General features: G+C 37.0%; 1 protein-coding gene across 1 annotated transcript in view; it reads right to left on the bottom strand.

The window, feature by feature from the left end:
* The window catches only part of frmd5 (FERM domain containing 5), a 77678-nt gene that overhangs the window by 19447 nt on the left and 39533 nt on the right, over window positions 1-18698 (bottom strand). Inside the window, exons 2-4 of the mRNA XM_015371575.1 lie at window positions 5626-5730; window positions 646-688; window positions 390-468 (exon numbers count right to left, since the gene is read on the bottom strand). Coding sequence (XP_015227061.1) covers window positions 390-468; window positions 646-688; window positions 5626-5730 — 227 coding nt within the window. The remainder of the gene's footprint in view (window positions 1-389; window positions 469-645; window positions 689-5625; window positions 5731-18698) is intronic.

Below are 18698 nucleotides of genomic sequence, written 5' to 3'. Positions count from 1 at the left end.
CATCCTCTACAGCGGTGAAGCAAACTCAACAATCCTGCAATCTTCAAAGACAGTAAGCCTTAAAATTTTGCCACAGGAAGTTCATGGATGCCTGTGAGATAATAACATGAAAGCAAAACATAAGTATATTCTAACGATTTAAGGCCAGCGGTCCCAGACTTTTGGTTAGGGGATAAACAGCTTAAACAAATAAATTTTCCAATAATCGATATACTTTATTTTCTGTCTTTTTCTCCTGTTATTTACATTTTTGAACATGATTGTATTTTTCTATGCTTGTTCATGACCACACCAAAACCTTTACATTTGATCGTTGTGAATGGATCCTTATGGGTGACAGAGATGAAGTAACATCACTAACCCCTGCAAGATGCACAATGATTTCCTACCTGGTGATTTCCTCTTTTAGAGCAGCTGGGTCTGGTGGATAAAACTTGACACGCAAACACATGGTGAAAGGTGGCTGGGCTGAGACAGGAGGGCACAAATAATCAACAGTCACCTCAGTTACTGTTTTTATTTTGTTTGTTTGCAATGTTTAATTAGATTTTTATTTATCTCATCAGTCCTCATATATTTGTGCCCAGGGTAATACATAAAACTGTTAGCGCAAACGTTTAAGAAAAGCTAAGTATTAATACTTACACTTCATTTGCTTGGCAATAGATTTTGTAAACTCCAACCAGTGCTGCAAAGGGAGAGAAAGATAATAAGTAAGAACATCTAAACTATAGTTTTTTCTTATTCACTTTCTTATTTATTATTAATTAAAGACAAGTAAGAAACATCAAAACTATAGTTTTTTCATAATTTATTTAATAGGGGACAATGCATATTTATGGTCATTTACATGTAAATATACCAGATTAGCATCCCTAAAAGTCCCTAAAATAGTCCCTAAAAGGTTGAGTTATAAACATAAAATAATAAAATCGATAAAACAGCAGTAACAACGATTGAAACAGTAAGCTGTCATGGCTGTGAACAGTAAAAGCAGGGGAAGTAATTACACACACGGAGAGAGAGAGAGATGGCATTTCCGTTTAAAACAACAAGATAGAAAAGATAAGGACAAATATAGTAGTGGATCATAAAACATACAGGCCAAGGGGGACCAAAAATATTTCACTGGTGTTTAGGGCTGTAACTAACAATTATTTAGCTTAATTATTAATCTGTTGGTTATTTTTTCAATTAATTGGTTAATAATCGGACAGTAAAACTTCCTCGAAGATAAGTTTTTAAAATCTAAACAAAGGGAAACTAAAACTTTGGGTAGATTGTGGGTAGAACATATTGAGGAACTAACAGATTTTAACCGATCTTTAACACAAAATATTTATTTTTTATTTTTTTTATTTTTGTATGACTACTAGAGATTATTAGAGTGTCTTTACTCCACTTAACGTTTAATCGATTACTAAATTAGTTGATGACTATTTCAATAATCAATTAACCATTAGTTGTTAGAGTCCTACTGGAGTGAAAAAGCTAAAACTAGATAACAAGAGACTGATTAAAGATCAGAGTCCTGAAGTATTAAAGTGTTAAATGTGCAATTATATTGCCTTATATTACCTAAGCTTCTACTCAAATAAAAGTACCATTTTTTAAAACTACATAAAGTATAAAAGTAAAAGTGATGCCGGAAAAATGTTAAAGGTGTAGAGGATGATCTTTTATTTCTGGGTGGATCATCAAATAAGTGCTCCTCCTAATTGTCAATTATTCTGGTGATATGTTTGCATAAGGCTGTCCTACGTTAGCTATCTTTTTCTTTACATTTTCACTTTCAGGCGTATATGTGTGGTGAGCTACTGTTTCAGCCAGTGATTGTAGCTCATCTTTCACGCCACGGTTCTTTGAAAATGGCTGAGAGTCTTAAGAGACAAAGTGTCTATGAAGTGTATGAGAAGAAAAGAAAGGCCTTGGAAGAGGCAGATATATCCCAGAATGCTATATGCATTATTGGATTTGCTGTCACAGCGGCCCGCTGTTGCCATAGGCTGTCGCTACCCGCAGGCACCAACTAATAACAAAGATGACACAGGCGCGGTGGAGGTGGAGTTACGAGACCAATGGAGCAACAAGCAGTGATCATCTGTCCGAACGGTAAGTTAACTGAGTTCCCTATGAAGTCCACTATATAGTCCCTGCTATATATAGTGATTGAGGGAATTGGGGATTAGGGCAGATGTTCGTACACAGTAAGCTTGTATGAGCAATGCAAACAGCAACTTTTAAACAGAGCATGCACAAGGAGAAATGGGCTCATGCATGCACTTGCACACATTTAATTCTCTCCTGGGAGCGAGTACAGGCTTGTGCATGTGCATTTTTTTAAGGTGTAGAGGGTGGGTCTTACAAAAAATTTGCAAAAATCCTCCACAATACCTTTATGAACAGATGATGGATGATAATTTTGCATCATCTTGAAAAACTATTTATGTATGTAATGAACAGCAAGTTAGGTGCAGTCACAAGTCCAACAACAAAGTCATGATTGTCTGGATAAAACAAATTATTTTGATGTTTTTTAATTTTATTTTTTTTAATGCCAACAAAAATGAGTTTAAATGAAACAAAACTATTGAGTCTATTTTTGAAATGTAAGGATTAGAAAGTAGAGACAATTGCAAAATAATGTAAGGACTACAAGTAAAAAATTGTCTAAAAAAGAATTACTTCAGTAAAGTATAGATAGCCAAAATGTCGACTTAGCTAAAGTAACGAAGTATTTGTACTTTGTTACTTGTCACCATTGATGGTATTAGGAATACTCTTTTTAGGAATATGAAGTGAATCTTGCCTTGCACATAGTCCTAACACCCAGAAAGTAATAAAAGAAAAACCTAATAATAACTAGTATTAATGATAATAAGCAATTGTGTTTTTGAATGTACTTATAAAATGGATGGTAACCCAACAGTTTGCTAGTAACTCAACAAGTTAACTTGTTACTTTTATTCTGCTTTTATTTTCCTTATATTTTATTGTTTGTACCAGTTTTGCAATTTTTGGTTCTGTTTAAGTTTTGATTTTTGAGTTCTCATTGGTTTTATTTCAATGTTTTGTTGTTTTCTGGTTGTATTTGAGTTCTTATGTATTTCTTGTTACTCTTGTTGCCCTCTTGTGTCACTCTTCTTCCCCTAGTTTCCTTTTAAAGTCTTCTGTCCACACCTGCTCCCAATCTGCTGATTACCCCAGTCTTTGTTCTATTTGGCATATATATTCCTCATCTTCAGTTTCTGTTCTGTGTGTTTTCCCGGACATCTCCTGGATTTTTGTTTTCTATATTTTTTAGTGCACTTTTGCTTCTGTTGCCCTTTGAAACTGCATTAAATCTGCAAGAAACCACCTAAGCTTACGTCTCTGCATTTGGATCCTCTAAAAACATCCACACAACCTGACAAATTTATGCAAAGTACTGGTATTTGGTATAAATGTGTTATAAATGTTGTAAAAGAGGTAAGAGCTAGGAATTCATGCATTGTGTTTGGTATCGAATTCTAGGAGTAATAAGCATAAAAAAAGTTGTAGATTAAAGCATTTGTTTTTTAAAAAGACAAATAAAATTCAATCTAGGGCTTAATTGCGATTAATCGATTATTGAAATAATTGTCAACTAAATTAGTAATAAATTATTTGTTAACTGGAGTATAGAGACTCTAAAACATGCTTAAAACTGACTTAGCAACCCAAGTAGAGCAGTAAAAAAAACCTAAAAATTTTGCATTTAAGATATAAAATATTTTTCATCCATCAATATGCTCTATCGAGAACTCCTTCAGTACAAAAGTTTTAGTTTCTCCTAGTTTCTTTTCATAAAAAAATCTTCTTTAGGGAACCCTTTTCTATCGATTATTAATTGATTATTTGAAAAAATAATCGAAAGACTAATCGATTTGCAAAATAATTGTTAGTTGCAGCCCTAAATCAATTTAGCTGGAGGCTTCAGCAGAATTACGTTTAGTTTCCAGCTTTCAGCTTATGAGATCCCCTAAAACACCAGTCCCTGTGCAGACGGCAGGTCATTTAATCAGAAAGCTATATAGAAAGTAATCAGATCAGCCAGTCTTTCCATACTGCTGAGCATAATGGGTCAGTAATGAGTGGCATACTGCATCATGGAGATGCATTTAAAAACAAACACGCTATATCCTTGATAGCATTTTATGGATTTTCTTTGTATCTTTCCTTTAGTCTTTAGAATATCTGCGGGCTGATGTCTAAAAAAGTAACGTTTAGGCTGAGAGTGAAAACTATACAAGCTCTTATAAGCTTTTTGCAGTTCAACGATAAAAAAATAACCAACTATTAACATTACACAGGAATTTATTACCTTTTTCTGATATCCATAATTAACCTGCAGACTGGCCTATTTGCTCTGATAGTTTTTGTGGAGGGAAATTTCTCATTAAGCCCCTGACTGTAGTCACAGAAAATCAAGCTAATCTAATAAAATCAGTTTTGCATCATCTACTGCCAAACAGACATCAGACAGGAAGTCTGCTTCTTTTTAAAGGTGGTACTGTGTAGTAATTATTACTAAAACTAATCTAAAAACTACGGCCACATTTCTGAGCAGCCTCTTCAACAATATAGCGGAGAACATGATCCAATAACACTAAGTCCTCAGCTTTCCCTGGGACCTAAGAAAAGCTCTCCTTTAGGTGGCAGTTACATAGGTCCCTGACTGAAACAGGGCTCCACTAGATGAGCGTTCTGAAACCTTTATAACCCAAGAAACATTTTTTACTTCAGTCCAGCTGATAAAACTGCTTTGCATGACCATCCATTCAGGTAACAGTCATTTCCCACAAGTCCAACTTTAAGGTAAAGGAGCCCCACCAGAGGTGCCTTGCCCAGCACCCCAGCCTGGGAAGTTAGGAAGGCTGTGGTGCTTCTTGTCCCATAAGGCCAAGAAACGTCCATACAGTCAGAGCCCTTTCCCTAACTCCAAGGAGCAGGGATGTGAGCCTCTCATCAACTGGTATGAACCCAAACACCGGAGGGCTGAGCTGTGGGGAAGACAAGGAAATGCACCCTAACCCTCAATTTCACCCCATGGATTAAACAGCCATGACTGTGTGGAGGTGAGCCTGACTGTTTCAGCCACTATCACTCAACCTGTCCCCATGCACATGATTAGTTTATCAGCTTTGCACATAATAAGTTTGCACATGTTGCTATATAGTCAAACCTTTTTGCAATTTTATGAAAAGACCCGCCATCTGAATTTAAAACTCCAGAGAAGGAACACCTATTATTATACGTATGCGAGATCATGCATGATCCCATTCCTCTTTTTAAAAGTTGCTGCTTGCATCACTCATACAAGCTTACTTTCCAAAAGAAGATTTCTAATTTATCCACTATATCAGACTCACGTAGGACAAGCACGTAGGACGGCCTTACGTAAACATATTATCAGGGTGCTTTTGTGAGAAAGTGCTTTTTTAAAACAAGTTTTCTCCAAAATCATAAGCCATTTATTCCTGGTTTGCACAGATAATTATAGCTTTTTGGCTACCATCAGGTATTTTAGAAGACTTTTCCAAAGACAGAGCAAACACGAAAGATTTCAAAGATTACATTCAAGAAATTACAAGAGTAGAGACTTACTCTTTGTTTGTCTGGATCGACATATCTGATGCCAAAGTAATCTTTCTCCAGGAGGTTGAGGTGGTGGCAGATGAGGTCAAATAGGTACTGTCCTTTGGAATCCCGCTGAAAGAGAGATTGATTAAAATTTGTCAGCTATGTTTCTTTAGGAAGGACACTGATGAGGAGGGACGTTAAAAATGTTTAAGTTTTCAAGGTATGTCAATGTTTTAAAAAGTTTAAGAGCAGCTTAAATCTCTGTCTCACTATTTCAGGGATTAAAGTTGATAAAATAACAAAGTGCTGCCCCTCACCCACCTGTTGCCAGTCAACTGGCTAAAATTAGTCTTTTACACTTCCTGTTGCTCACAAGAAAGGCAACACTGTTACACTTTCTTAAAACTCCAGAGACCATCCAAACTCTATCTATATAAGATAAATACTTAGATAGTCTCACAATTTTAAGTAATATCAGCTTGTGTTCTTCTGAGAGCAGCACAGCAAAACAGTGCAGTATGCTGCACATAAAAACTACAGCATTCAGCCCAATTTATCCTCATGTTATTGTGAACATTCAGTGAAATGATTTTTAACTTGAAGTACAGACGCATTGGTTGAATGTCTAATCCCTGCTGTTAAACATTGTTACATAAAACCACTCCAAAAACATTTCTTATTTTCTCAATTGGAGGTCTATTTAATGAGTTATTTATTTTGAATGCTTGAGAAGTCCAACCGGTGACCAGAAAGTACTTTAATATTTCACTACCCTCAAGGGAGATATGTAAGGGCTATCAAATATTCATATCATGGCTGCAGCCATCTGCAAAGGCTTGAATAAATTTATGCTCCAGTAGAAGACCTGGAAAAACAGTGAGACAAGGTGTGGAAACTAAAATTGGAAGGCTGGGGAGAAGAAGAAGCGCTTGTCATGCAATAAATGCAGCACAGTCATCTCACTGCCATGATATCTGAATATTCTTTGTATCTAAACTTCGGGTAGGTAAAAGTAGATGTAGAGGATCACTTTTAGCAGTAAAAACTTTTTTTATGGACTAATTTTGCAACGTTAGACAACCATTTTAGTTGTGTGTTCTGATGCTATTTGGTTGAATTGCTTTAACTGATTAAACCATAAATTTAGATTTTTTGTAGAATATCCTGGCCTTAAGTTTCTGACCTAAAAGCCAAGCACTCATTGGTTTCACATAGGAAAGCAATCCATAGTAGATCAGCAAGCCCACATCTCAATACCTCAAAAAAGAAAATGTTTAAGTTATTAAGTATAAATCTGGTTTTAATTCTGCTAAGCTACTTTGGCGTGACCTTAAACTTGCTATTTGTAGTGAAAACCGTCCTTTGTGACTGAGGTAGGCAAATACTTCTTTAAAGCTACAGTGTGTAATTTTCAGCGACATTTAACGTCCAGACTGCAGACCGCAGCAACATGAACATCTCCCCCCACCGCTTCTCCCCCCCAACAGTACGGCGAGCGTTACGGGACAAAATGTCTTCCACGATGTCCGCATCACCTACCTTCTCAAGTGATGAGGTTTGTTTACATAGATAATTTTACCGATAGTATTTCATTAGTCTGTGTAGGGTATAGATTTAATGTAGACTTAAACAACTTGCCGTAGTTACTTTCGAGCGTAATGGGCGATCTCGCAATCGCTAGTTTGTTGGCTCTGCGCTGCAGTAGCGCAAAGATGTCTGCATCCATGGCTGCGAGACCCGCTGCTATGTAATTATAAATAACGAATTCTAAGGCAACGCAAATATTAAGGTTAAAAGGCTGAGCTCGTAGATGATGATAAATAACATAGTTATGTATAATATATTACATTTCTGACTGTATATCCCTGTAATTATTACACACTGTAGCTTTAAAGTATAGTTCCTACAATTGGATTTTAGATACGTGAACAAAGTATTTCTGTTTAAGTTCTAAGGAATCCTGACCAAATGGTGCAAGAACTTAAATATGGTAATTGGGAATGATTCTTTTAAACTTCTTTAATTTTATCCTGTTTCGGTTATGCATCATTTGCACTTAAGCATCCCTAATATGGGCATGAATTCAGTTGTTTTTTCCTAAATATGATACATCTTGAGGTTCAGTAGAAGTAGAGGACAGTGGGTAGCGTCCCATTTTGTCCTTTGCCAGAGACAGTGTGTTCTCATGAGAGAAAAAAAAAACTGCACAGTCAGAAAAAAAGAATGTGATGTGAGAACAAAGGGAGAAGGAGATGAGTGAGAATGAAAACAGAGAAGAGTGATCGAGAGACTGATCATTATATTTCATTGCGTATGTCAGTTAAAGACATTTTAAACCAATTTTTACAAATGTATCTATAGATACATTGTTTAAAACTGTGAAGAATATGAGGGTTTAAGATCTGATCTCAAACTCAGATGATAAGTTTTAATATTGTCAGGCTTGACTGAGATTCAATGACAAGATAAAATAGTGCTTCTTGATATTCATGGAAGCCATACCATGAATATATGCTTTCAAATGAAATCAAACTCTCATCCAATAAATTACAATATTAAAAGTTACTTAGTTATTAGTGGAGTAACTCAGTTTAGTGAGTGAAGCACATTATACAAATCATATATGAACATAGATGTTTTAAAGTCTTTCTGTCAATTATGACTCACCACTTACAGCTAAATCAGAGGAATAAAAGATATATACAGTGTTACTCGACATGTGAGGTTAATGGAAAGTATGTTTATTACTTGCTTAACATTTACCTTCCATGGCCTCTTAACCTAATAATCAAGCCTATTTTATCTAATATATTTGAAAAAATGTAATTTTTTTTCGATACATAAAGAATAGATCATCCAGAGCTAAACATGACCTTAAATCAAATTAAATTTTCTGTGTGTAGCACTGCCTAAAACTGAAGTTCTACGGATATTCAACTCTACTTTCTTTTCTCTGTTTTCATTTTCTCTGTATGTTTATAAAGCACATTCATAAAGTATAGCCCCAGGACATGCTGGTTTCTTTCGCACTAAATAAAAAAAAAGTAATGTATTATTGTTGTTGAATTATGCCACCCTTGTAAACTTTTCCAATCTGTAGACATTCAGTGTCTAATGTTGGCTTTCCATCCAGTGAGCTTTCAAATTCAATGGATGGATGGATGGAGGGAAGGTTGGTTCAGGGTATACGCCTTCATGTGCAGGATCTACTGTAGTCTTTTTCTGGTAACCCACTGCTAGGAAATTCTCTAATGATTTAACTGATCTCTATCATGGTGATGGATTTGCCTTACCATTATGAGCACATTAAAGAAATTCCTACTGTGCTCTTAGTACCCCCCCAACAAAAACAAAACAAAAGAAAAACACTGATTTGGCCCTTTATTACAAATCCCTCATGTCTTGTCTGCAATTCTGTGATTGTATCCATTTTTCACTCAAGGCGCTGCTGCTTTTGAGCTTCATCAAGGCTTGTTCAGAAAGTTTTTTTTGGTTCCTACAAAAAGAACGTGTACTTTGTTTGTTTTAATATGGTGTGCAAAAAAAAATTATTATGTTTTCCAATGCTGTAAACATTTGTATAATAAATAAATTTAAACAATAATTTGCATCAAAGCCATAGTGATCAGTGGTCATCACTTGCAACCAGCGTGCCAAACAAAGCTGCAGGTGTGTCTCAGGCCATGGATCCCAAAGGGAAAAAAGGAAGATAGCTGATGAGAAAAGAGGATTCAAAGAATGGACCAAATCATTTGCTTTCATTATCAATGCAGAAGGATTGACTGCATTTTTGCTTTGTAATGAGAGAAGAAAAAAGAAAATTTTGGAAAGGCATTTCCAGGGAAGGCATATAAATATGCAGCCTACCACCAAGTTGGGAGTGAGAGAAAAAGTGCGATTGCAGAACTTCTGGATAAATTTGAGGAGTGCAAAGATAGATGGATGGATAGTGGATTGCATCTCCGATATTGCTGCTAGTTTGGTTACAAGGATGGAAAACCATCCACAGATCAATCCAGTAGCGCTCTGATGCAGGGATGTGAACTTTCTTCGATTTTTTCCCCAAATTCTAAAATTCTAAATTCTACAAAGGAACAATGGTGACGGAGGATGTGAGATTTCAGTTCCTGCATGGTTCCTCATGACTCAATCAACTCCTCCCAACAGAAAGACGTCCACCATAGAAAGATTCCTTTATCGTGTTTCTATAATTTAATCAATGCAACAAAACCCGCGCGGTGAAGCAGCGCACGGTGAGAGCGTTCACTGCTCTTCCATCACCTCATGCTGCTATGTGACATTTGCTCCAGGATAAACATTTAATCCTGAATGCTCATTATATATTTAACCCCATATAGTCCTTTTCTATAGTGGGATAATAGACTTTGAGCCCATGTTGCCATAAGAGGCCTATATAAGACTTACATAAATTTTTGCGGCTCCAGATTTTTATTTTTTGTTTTTTTGGGCCAATATGGCTCTTTGAGCAGTTTGGGTTGCCGACCCCTGGACTAGACCATCTAAAGCTAAAACTACCATCTTTAAACTGCTATCAATAAATAAATAAAAGACTGTCAAACTGGGGTCTTTATTTAATTAATTTCTATCATTACCATGTCCACCTTCATTTATACTGTGCCAACCCGAGGGGGTGTGCATCCTCCCATTTGGGAACCCTTGCACTAATAAATCTGCCAATGCATGCTTCTATCAGTCTCCTCTGCTTGGCTTCCTGGGAAATGTTGGAGGAAAATGGCCTGTAACTGTTTCTACAGTTATATATCCAGGATTCTTGATTGGAGCATCTCCAGAGCATGTGCACCGATGTACAACTCTCATCTATCATCTTCCTTACAGTTTATCATACAGCTGAGAAAAACAATGTTTTGTAACCTCCGTATATGGTTCAATACATCATGTGACATATGGCCCCATGACATTGCTGCAGATTGCCTATATATCTTTGTGTTTAACACTGATGAAAGGGTAAGACTTCAACCAGCAAAACAAGAGCATACACTCATCATGCTCCATTGTGCCAAGCTGTGCCCTGACCAGACTGTTCCCAGGGCGCAGTGGGCTCACCCTCTATCTCCTCTGTCAGTGAGTCTATATGTCATTGTCAAGACATTCACCCTGACTCACCAGGACGGCCTGCTGACCAGCCCAGCAGCAAAAATAGACACGCACACTCTGCATTCTCTCAGTGACTTTGTGTGACATGCACAGGAAAATGCATTCTTCTTTTTTGTCATCGGGGTCAGTGGTACACCTGTGAAACTGTCACATGAGGAACATTGTCGGGGTTTAGGTCTCCTACTTTCTGTTTTTCCACACAAGCCTTCTGCATTACTCATATACTTTGAAAATTAATATGTGTGTCTCTACATTCTAGGACACGTGAGCATGAGAGTTATTAATGATCCTCATCCATGCTGGTAGTTCTGAGAGAACTACAAAGATGCAGAGTGCTTTATCTCTGTTTAGTACTGTAGCAAACAATGGCAGGGGAGTAAAATGCATTTGGAAAAGCCATTAATAAAGAACAGTGAACTCTTGAGAGCAGATTTTCTCCCTCACTGAAGTGATTTTTAAACTAACAGGATGAAAGCACAGTTGTTTTTTGTAATTAACTGAGCTACATTTACTTGAGATTTGAAATAAGACTAACAAACAAGCTTCTGCATCACAATGAGGGGAGTAATCATCCTGTTCTTTATAATTTACCTAAGAGAGGACTGCTGTGATGCAGTGCTGTACTTAACAGCAAAATTGAAGTCCATTTTCTATCTTGACTTAAAGCAATAGCACAAAGCAGGAGGGATGCAAAGGTGGTGTCCTGCATACTAATGAGGCATAGTGAACATCGGTGATCTGACCGGGCACCGCTGGGACACAAAGGCAAGATCAGAGGCAAAAACACTATTGATCTATGGATAAGTGTTCTTCAGCATCCTTCTAAACTTTAATATCAGGCTGCAATATACGTCTGGTTAGAGGGAGGAAAACTGCATCCAGCCAATTAAAGCATAACTCTATTATTTTTGAAAAGATAAACTGCAAATCTTTAATGTAGATTCCAGTTATATAATTTCAATATGGATTGCTGCCTGCACTGTATTCTCTCCCTTAGGTTTTATAGCTTTTGGGAGGTAATTACATTTGTGCTATTTTTGGATTAAAATCTCTTTAATCACCAATGCATCATAAAAATGCCTGCCAGTGAAATACATTTCCCCTTTTCAAGCATTTTAAAGAATGGCTCAGTTGGACTAAATGCAGCATAAGGCAATACCCTGGTAGCAATTTCCTAAGACTGCAAAGTTATAAAAAGGTCTAAAGGTCTGCTTAGAGTTATTGGCAATATAGAAATACTAAGCTTTATTCTTCTCTACCACTGCAAAAAAGTTACCAGTTTGTACAGTAGGATTCCCTCCAGGAAGTTCTAAGACTACTTTCTGCCTGAAATTGTAGAAAGATCCTTCATAAAATAGAAAGTAGTACCAACATTAGTGAGTGTGTGTGGGGCAGCGGTAATATTAGCCACACTGACTCAGGGGTTAATGAGATTACTGTAGGCCTGAAAGAGGGAGAGGAATGTATTAAACAAGCGAGCCCCATAAGTGCTTTATAGAAGCAGGCACCATGTTTCATCATGGCTGTAATAAAAGTGATAAATGACGAGATGGAAATAACCCAGACCTTTGGCCAAATGAACACTGTGGTCCTTAGCGGAGCGTCAACGGCAGCGCGCCACATGCTCAGCCTTGCCATGCTTGGCGTTAGATTAATTATTGAGAGGGTTTCCATATCAGCTTGGGAAACACCACATCAATAAATGATGGTGTCATTTTAAGCTAGGGGATGGAAATTGCAACAACTGAGCAAATGCTCCCATAAAGCTACAGGTAGTACCTCATAATAATTTTCCTTTTTTTTTTTTTTTTTTTTTTACATTACTCTAAGCGTCTGCCTAGTATGTAATTTAGTGGAAAAGATGTTGGGGAGCCGAACATTGAGTTGGAAGGATATCTCAGTACTCTATTGCAAGATCTCTATGCTGATTTACTCTATTCTTATAGTTTGCCTGAAGGCTGCAAGTAGAAAATCATGTAAACCATACTATAATCTTATGATATGTTAATGTGTCTTTCCCACATTCTGAATAGAAACACTGAAAGACAGCCTGAATGTTTCTGTAATTTGGATGCATTTTAGGACTGTAAAATGTATTTGCTACACAGCTTACCACAGCAGTAGGGAAGATGATCACACAAACATATGGTAATTTACTTGGGGAAAAATAATCACTTATTTTCTTCATATAATTTAAGTGAGAGAAGCTGTTGCATAGTAATAAATATCCCCGATCACTGCAGCCTGTCTGTGCATGGGAAATGTGTCCCGCTTCTTAGCCAATCAGCTGTCAGCATCATAAGCCACACAAAAAAGGTGCCACTTTCAAGCACATCGAGACACATTCCAGGTTCACCACGGTGAATGATTTATGTATTTTAATGTTTACAAGAATAAATCTTATTTAGTAATGGAATAATAGAATAAAATACTTTTTATCATAGACTTTCTGCACACAGTGAATAGGTGGTCAGCAGAAATATACTGGGTATCTAGGTTTTTGTGGCCCAACTAGTGTAATCATTCCCATCTGATGTCATTGCTTCTCATTTAACAAAGGAAAAAGATGGGAAAAAATGCCTGTGCTTTTGAAAAAGTTAGATTTTTCAGCTCAATCTCCTAGTTGTGAAAAGACTCAAGAAGCTGCGATTGCCTAAAAGAGTATTATGGAAAGTAGGTGCTAGCTGGGACATCACCCAATCAGCTTGAAGTATTGTATTAAATGTCCATCCTTTTCTTGAGCAGCAGCCATCCCAGATTGATAATGTAGAACTCAGCTGTATTTAAAAAAATAACTTTCAAAAAGAGAAATCACTTAGTATTATGAGGCTCTTCCTAGACTTTATATTAGAACAATCTTCATTTGTCTTTCCTAATTCTTTTTTTTCTCTCTTATTTCGTCTTTTTCACCATCTTCACAGCTAAATGATATGAATTTAGTGGTAAGGAGGTGTGAAAAAAATCCAGCAGTCAAGCCAAATATAATAACCAATTCATGCTGGTATTATATTGGGTCAATATAAGTATTAGTCAGTTCTCAATGCTCCAATATAAGTATTGTAAATGAAAAAGTTGTATTAAGACAATTACAGAGTATTGTTTCTTACACTATGCACAGAAAATGGGATCAAATTTACAGAAACATGAAGGCTACACACAGACCCCTCCCTCCCTTGCTTTAGAAAAAACAAAGTGTTTTTTTGATAGCATTCCGTTGGGCATTTTATTAGCAATCCCTGAAAATAGCTATTCTTCCTGTACCTGTTTTATCTTGTGCAGTTGCAACATGTGACAGGCTGATTATTGATGAATGCAAGCAAAACAATCCAAAGTTGCTAAAGTTATTACAATGCTGCAGCAAACAGTGCTGCAGGAAAACAGCGGGAGCAGGATGTGAGCTGTAGATATCTTTGTTGAGTGAGTGATGCCTTCAGAATTAGAATAAATATATTCCTTTTCTTGACAATGATCAATAATATATTAGTCACTGTCAAGAAAAGGAAAAAAAAAGTGAGTGATTTATTATATAGATAAAATGCAATAGCATAAGCCAGAGACTTGTATAAGCAAAGAAATGCACAGATGGTAACAAATCTTCTTTCATAGCATTGGAAAGCCTGTTTATATCTTACCTTAATTGTTAACATATGCTCTCAAAAAAACCAACATTAGTGAGTTAAGCAGGAGAGTTTACAAAGTGGGCTGCACACATGACAAGCATCCCAATTCCTCTTAACAGCTTATTCTGCTTGCTAGAATAGATTCATCCTCTTTTTGTTTATTGGCTTGAGTGTTTGAAGTTTGAAGAAAAAAATATGTTTGACATCGGCAATTACTTATTCAACAGATATCTTATTACTGTATAGCAGCACCCAGAACTGCCTAGAAGCTCCTCCTGCTGATTTTGCATGAAAAGTTTGTTGTTGGCAGGGAAAAAAATTTCCAATGCACAACTTGAACAATAGAAATAAACTCTGCTCTCCAACTCTAAAAATACATTTTTATTACATTTATGACACTATTAAAGGGAAACAATTAATTATGCAATTTATTTCATTCACTGTCAGGAACCACTGTTTCAAGTAGGAAATTATGAAGAAGACAAATTGATATAGCACTGTTTTTATGAATTTAAGTGGTCTGACACTTGCTCATTATAAATAACCCAGATCTGTATCATGAAGAAAAAAATCCTATTAAAGATTTCCATAAAAAAAAGAACAAAACTGGTTAAATATCCATAACTGTCATCTTAAAACAATGCCTTACAAACCCTGCTTGTACTTGAAGTTCTCTATGTGTATGTATGGTTGACATTAGGGGTGGGTATTGCCAAAGAAGTCACGATTCGATTGGAATCACGATTCACAGGCCACGATGCGATTCTATCACGATGCATCATGATACTTGAATTATTGCGATGCATTGCAATATTTTCTCCTCCATGTTTTGTTTTTTAATGACTCGTCGCAGTATCCCGCGGCCGGAAATGCTTGTGACACAAGGCAGCGGGCGTCAACACATCCGCAGCGACATCTGCTGGACTGGAAGTTGTATTACACTTGTTTTTGGCTGATGTTCGCCAACCATTCATGCAATTTTGTTTATTAATTTTTTTTTAATTAATAATCGATACTTGGCGTCAAGAATCGATGCAGTAGATCACGAAAATTAGAATCACGATGCATCATCATGACGATTATTTTGCACACCCCTAGTTGACATTATGTTGCTTTAACTTGAGATCACAACCAGTCATACATGTGGTTCTGTTTGAAAATTTTGTTCTCATGTCAGCCTATTTATTAAATTACCATTTGATAGAACATGGTTGAATGTTGCCTAATCTTCATGAGATTGATCTCATAGAGTCAATATAAGTCCAGCATCTAAAGAAGCAAACAGTTTTTTAAAAGCTAATTTTTTAATGTACCATTATCATGCCTTTTGTAAACTTAAGTAAATATGAAACTATCCCAACACTATTAAAAGTCCCATGAGACTGACTTTGACTTAGACAACTTTTATTGTCATTTTGCATACACTAAGTTTATACAAGACAACATTTCATTTTGTACAGCTTTCAGACTGTGAATGTGCAGCTTAGCAGTGAAATTAGCATTTTGATTCCATAAAGTGCAGCCGTGATCAATTGTAAACAGTTTGGGAGAGAAGAAAAAACTGGTACAAAAACGCATTGATATAGAAGTTTAAATATAGATGGTGCAAATATACAGTATTTTTGGTTTGGTGTTATCAGTGTGATGCAGAGTCTGTGACTTGATTTAGAGTTTTCTCAGTTCAGCTGTCTGATGGCGGTGGGGAAGAAGCTGTTTCAGAATCTGCTGAACCTGCATAAAATGCTGCGAGCCGCTTCCCTGGTGAGCAGCAGGGAGAACAGTCCATAGTGGGAGTGTGAGGGGTCATTGATGATTTTACAGGCTCGGGACACGCAGCGCTGGGATGAAATGTCTTTTATGGAGGGAAGAGGAGGCCCGATGATCCTCTCTGCTGTTCTTACTGGTCTTCTCACTTTCTTCCAGTCTGAGGAGCTTCAGCCTTCTCACCACAGTGAGACAGCTGGTCAGAACACTCTCTATGGTGCTTTTGTAGAAGGTTGTGAGGATGGGTGGGGGCAGGTGGGCTCTCCCCATCCTCTGCAGGAAGTACAAGTGCTTCTTTGGCCATTTGACCAGTGAGGTGGTGTTTACGGTCCAGGTGAGGTTGTCTGTGATGAGCACCCCCAAGAATTTGGTGCTTAAAGAGAAATCCCTTAATTTACTGCAGTTGTACTTACAGGATCAATTACATATGTCAAAGAATATGTTTGATTGCATCTAAAATAGTCCTTTGGCATCAATGAAGTGATTCCCAAGGAAGTGTTACCTCCCAACTTGACATATAGCCATAGAGTCTTGCTTTGCATTATCTCTCTACTTTCATGTAATTAAAATACTTGTAGTTAATAATAAATTATTTTACTCCCTTAAAACCTTCAAATTAAACAATTTACCAAAAATAAGTCACTGTAACTATAGCTGGAGGTTTCTGAAAAACATAGTTACAACCTTGCATCACACCGCATCTGCTACAGGACCAACAGATCCTGCAACAGCTTTTTCCTCACCGCCATTAGACAGCACAAACTCTATGTATACAAAATGACAATAAAGGTTGTCTAAGTCTAAGTCTAAGACATGGTCTTGTGAAAAAAAAAAGTTCAACTATACAGTCCAGTTAAATAAACGGAGATCGACGATTTCACTCAGTCTGTATTTTATTTTACTTTGCAAAGTAAAAAGAGAACAAGACAATCATAACAATAACAGCCCTCACAGTATCATGTTCTGCCCTGTTCAGATCTAGACAGAGAGCTGTGAGAGTTGTCAGAGTCAAAACAAATTACAGACACTTGGTCAAACAGTAACCTGTTCTAACTAAACCTTGAGAAAGGATGTGGCTTGTTATGTGAATAGTATTTCTTGTTCCAAACAACGCCTCTCACTGAGACACTTTGTGGCCTTCAGGTGAAACAGACTGAGTAAAAAAAAAAATTCAGCAAGTAAATAGAAAATCAATACTCTTAAATCAATTTATGAAATTGGAAATGAATAGAAATCAAAATCTTTCAACCACACACACACACACACACACACACACAGGAATCACAGATTATTGGCTGCATATTTATGGTTAAAGGAATAGTACACCCAAAACATAATTAGCCTTCATTTTCTACTCACCCCCATGCTGAACAACACTCTGGAGTACTTTTTTGATATCTCAAATGCATCTGGAGATCTGGGAGGCTTCTTGCTGTCTGCTGACATTCAAATAATGGAGGTCTATGGTGCCCGAGGCAGAAAGGTCCATAAAAGTCCACAAAAAACGTGTCAATATTCCTCCATACTGCTCGTCCAATGTATTCCACGTGTCCTGAGTTGGTAACTTCCATAATTTACTCGAAACAAAGTCATTTAGAAAGTTTTTAGAGCATAAACAGTAGTGTATAGGATTTCCTAAAAGCGCGCGCCTGCGAGTTCACGAGCCTACGGAAACGGCGGCAGACCAAACCAGATGAAAGTGCGCATTCAGCGTCTGCTCTGCCGATAATGCAAGCGTAGAAGAAGAAATGTGCTGTTTACCTGTGCAAAGAAAGAAACAACGAAAGAAAAATGTCTGAGGACTTCAGTGTTGAGGAAGAGCATGAGTTCTTTGCCGAGCTGAATGCGCACTTTCATCTGGTTTGGTCTGCCGGCTTCCGTAGGCTCGTGAACTCGCAGGCGCGCACTTTTAGGAAATCCTATACACTACTGTTTATGCTCTAAAAACATTCTAAATGACTTTGTTTCGAGTAAATTCTGGATGCTACCCACTCAGGACACTTGGAATACATTGGACGAGCAGTATGGAGAAATATTGACACGTTTTTTGTGGACTTTTATGGACCTTTCTGTCTGGTCACCATAGACCTCCATTATTTGAATGTCAGCAGACAGCAAGAAGCCTCCCAGATCTCCAGATGCATTTGAGATATCAAAAAAGTACTCCAGAGTGTTGTTCAGCATGGGGTGAGTAGAAAATGAAGGCTAATCATGTTTTGGGTGCACTATTCCTTTAAATCTGTTTCTAGACCAAAGTGATTTGTGGCACAATAACGATGTTACGGTTGTCTTTGAAGACATGATTGATTAAGATAGGAGAAAAAAAATATGACTGTGTCTGGCTCCCTAAAAACAAAATGTTTATGTTATACATGTCAATGATGCAGTACTGTTTCTCAGAACTTTATGGAAGTCTATAACTAATCTTTAAAGTGTTGCCTGAGCTATACTAAGACAGCAATACTGCATTTCTGAGAAAAAAGCCTTAGTTAAGCATATATTGTCCCACATTAAAATATTTTCACTCTATGTAGATATTTCGTTAAAACAGGAGGAGCACCCTAAATTGGCTTTCTA

The sequence above is a fragment of the Cyprinodon variegatus genome, unplaced genomic scaffold (assembly GCF_000732505.1).
Source record: "Cyprinodon variegatus isolate N-32 unplaced genomic scaffold, C_variegatus-1.0 Scaffold61, whole genome shotgun sequence".
Classification (NCBI taxonomy): domain Eukaryota; kingdom Metazoa; phylum Chordata; class Actinopteri; order Cyprinodontiformes; family Cyprinodontidae; genus Cyprinodon; species Cyprinodon variegatus.
The sequence above is the reverse complement of the archived record's forward strand: the minus strand, read 5'-3'. Positions and strand labels throughout refer to the sequence as shown.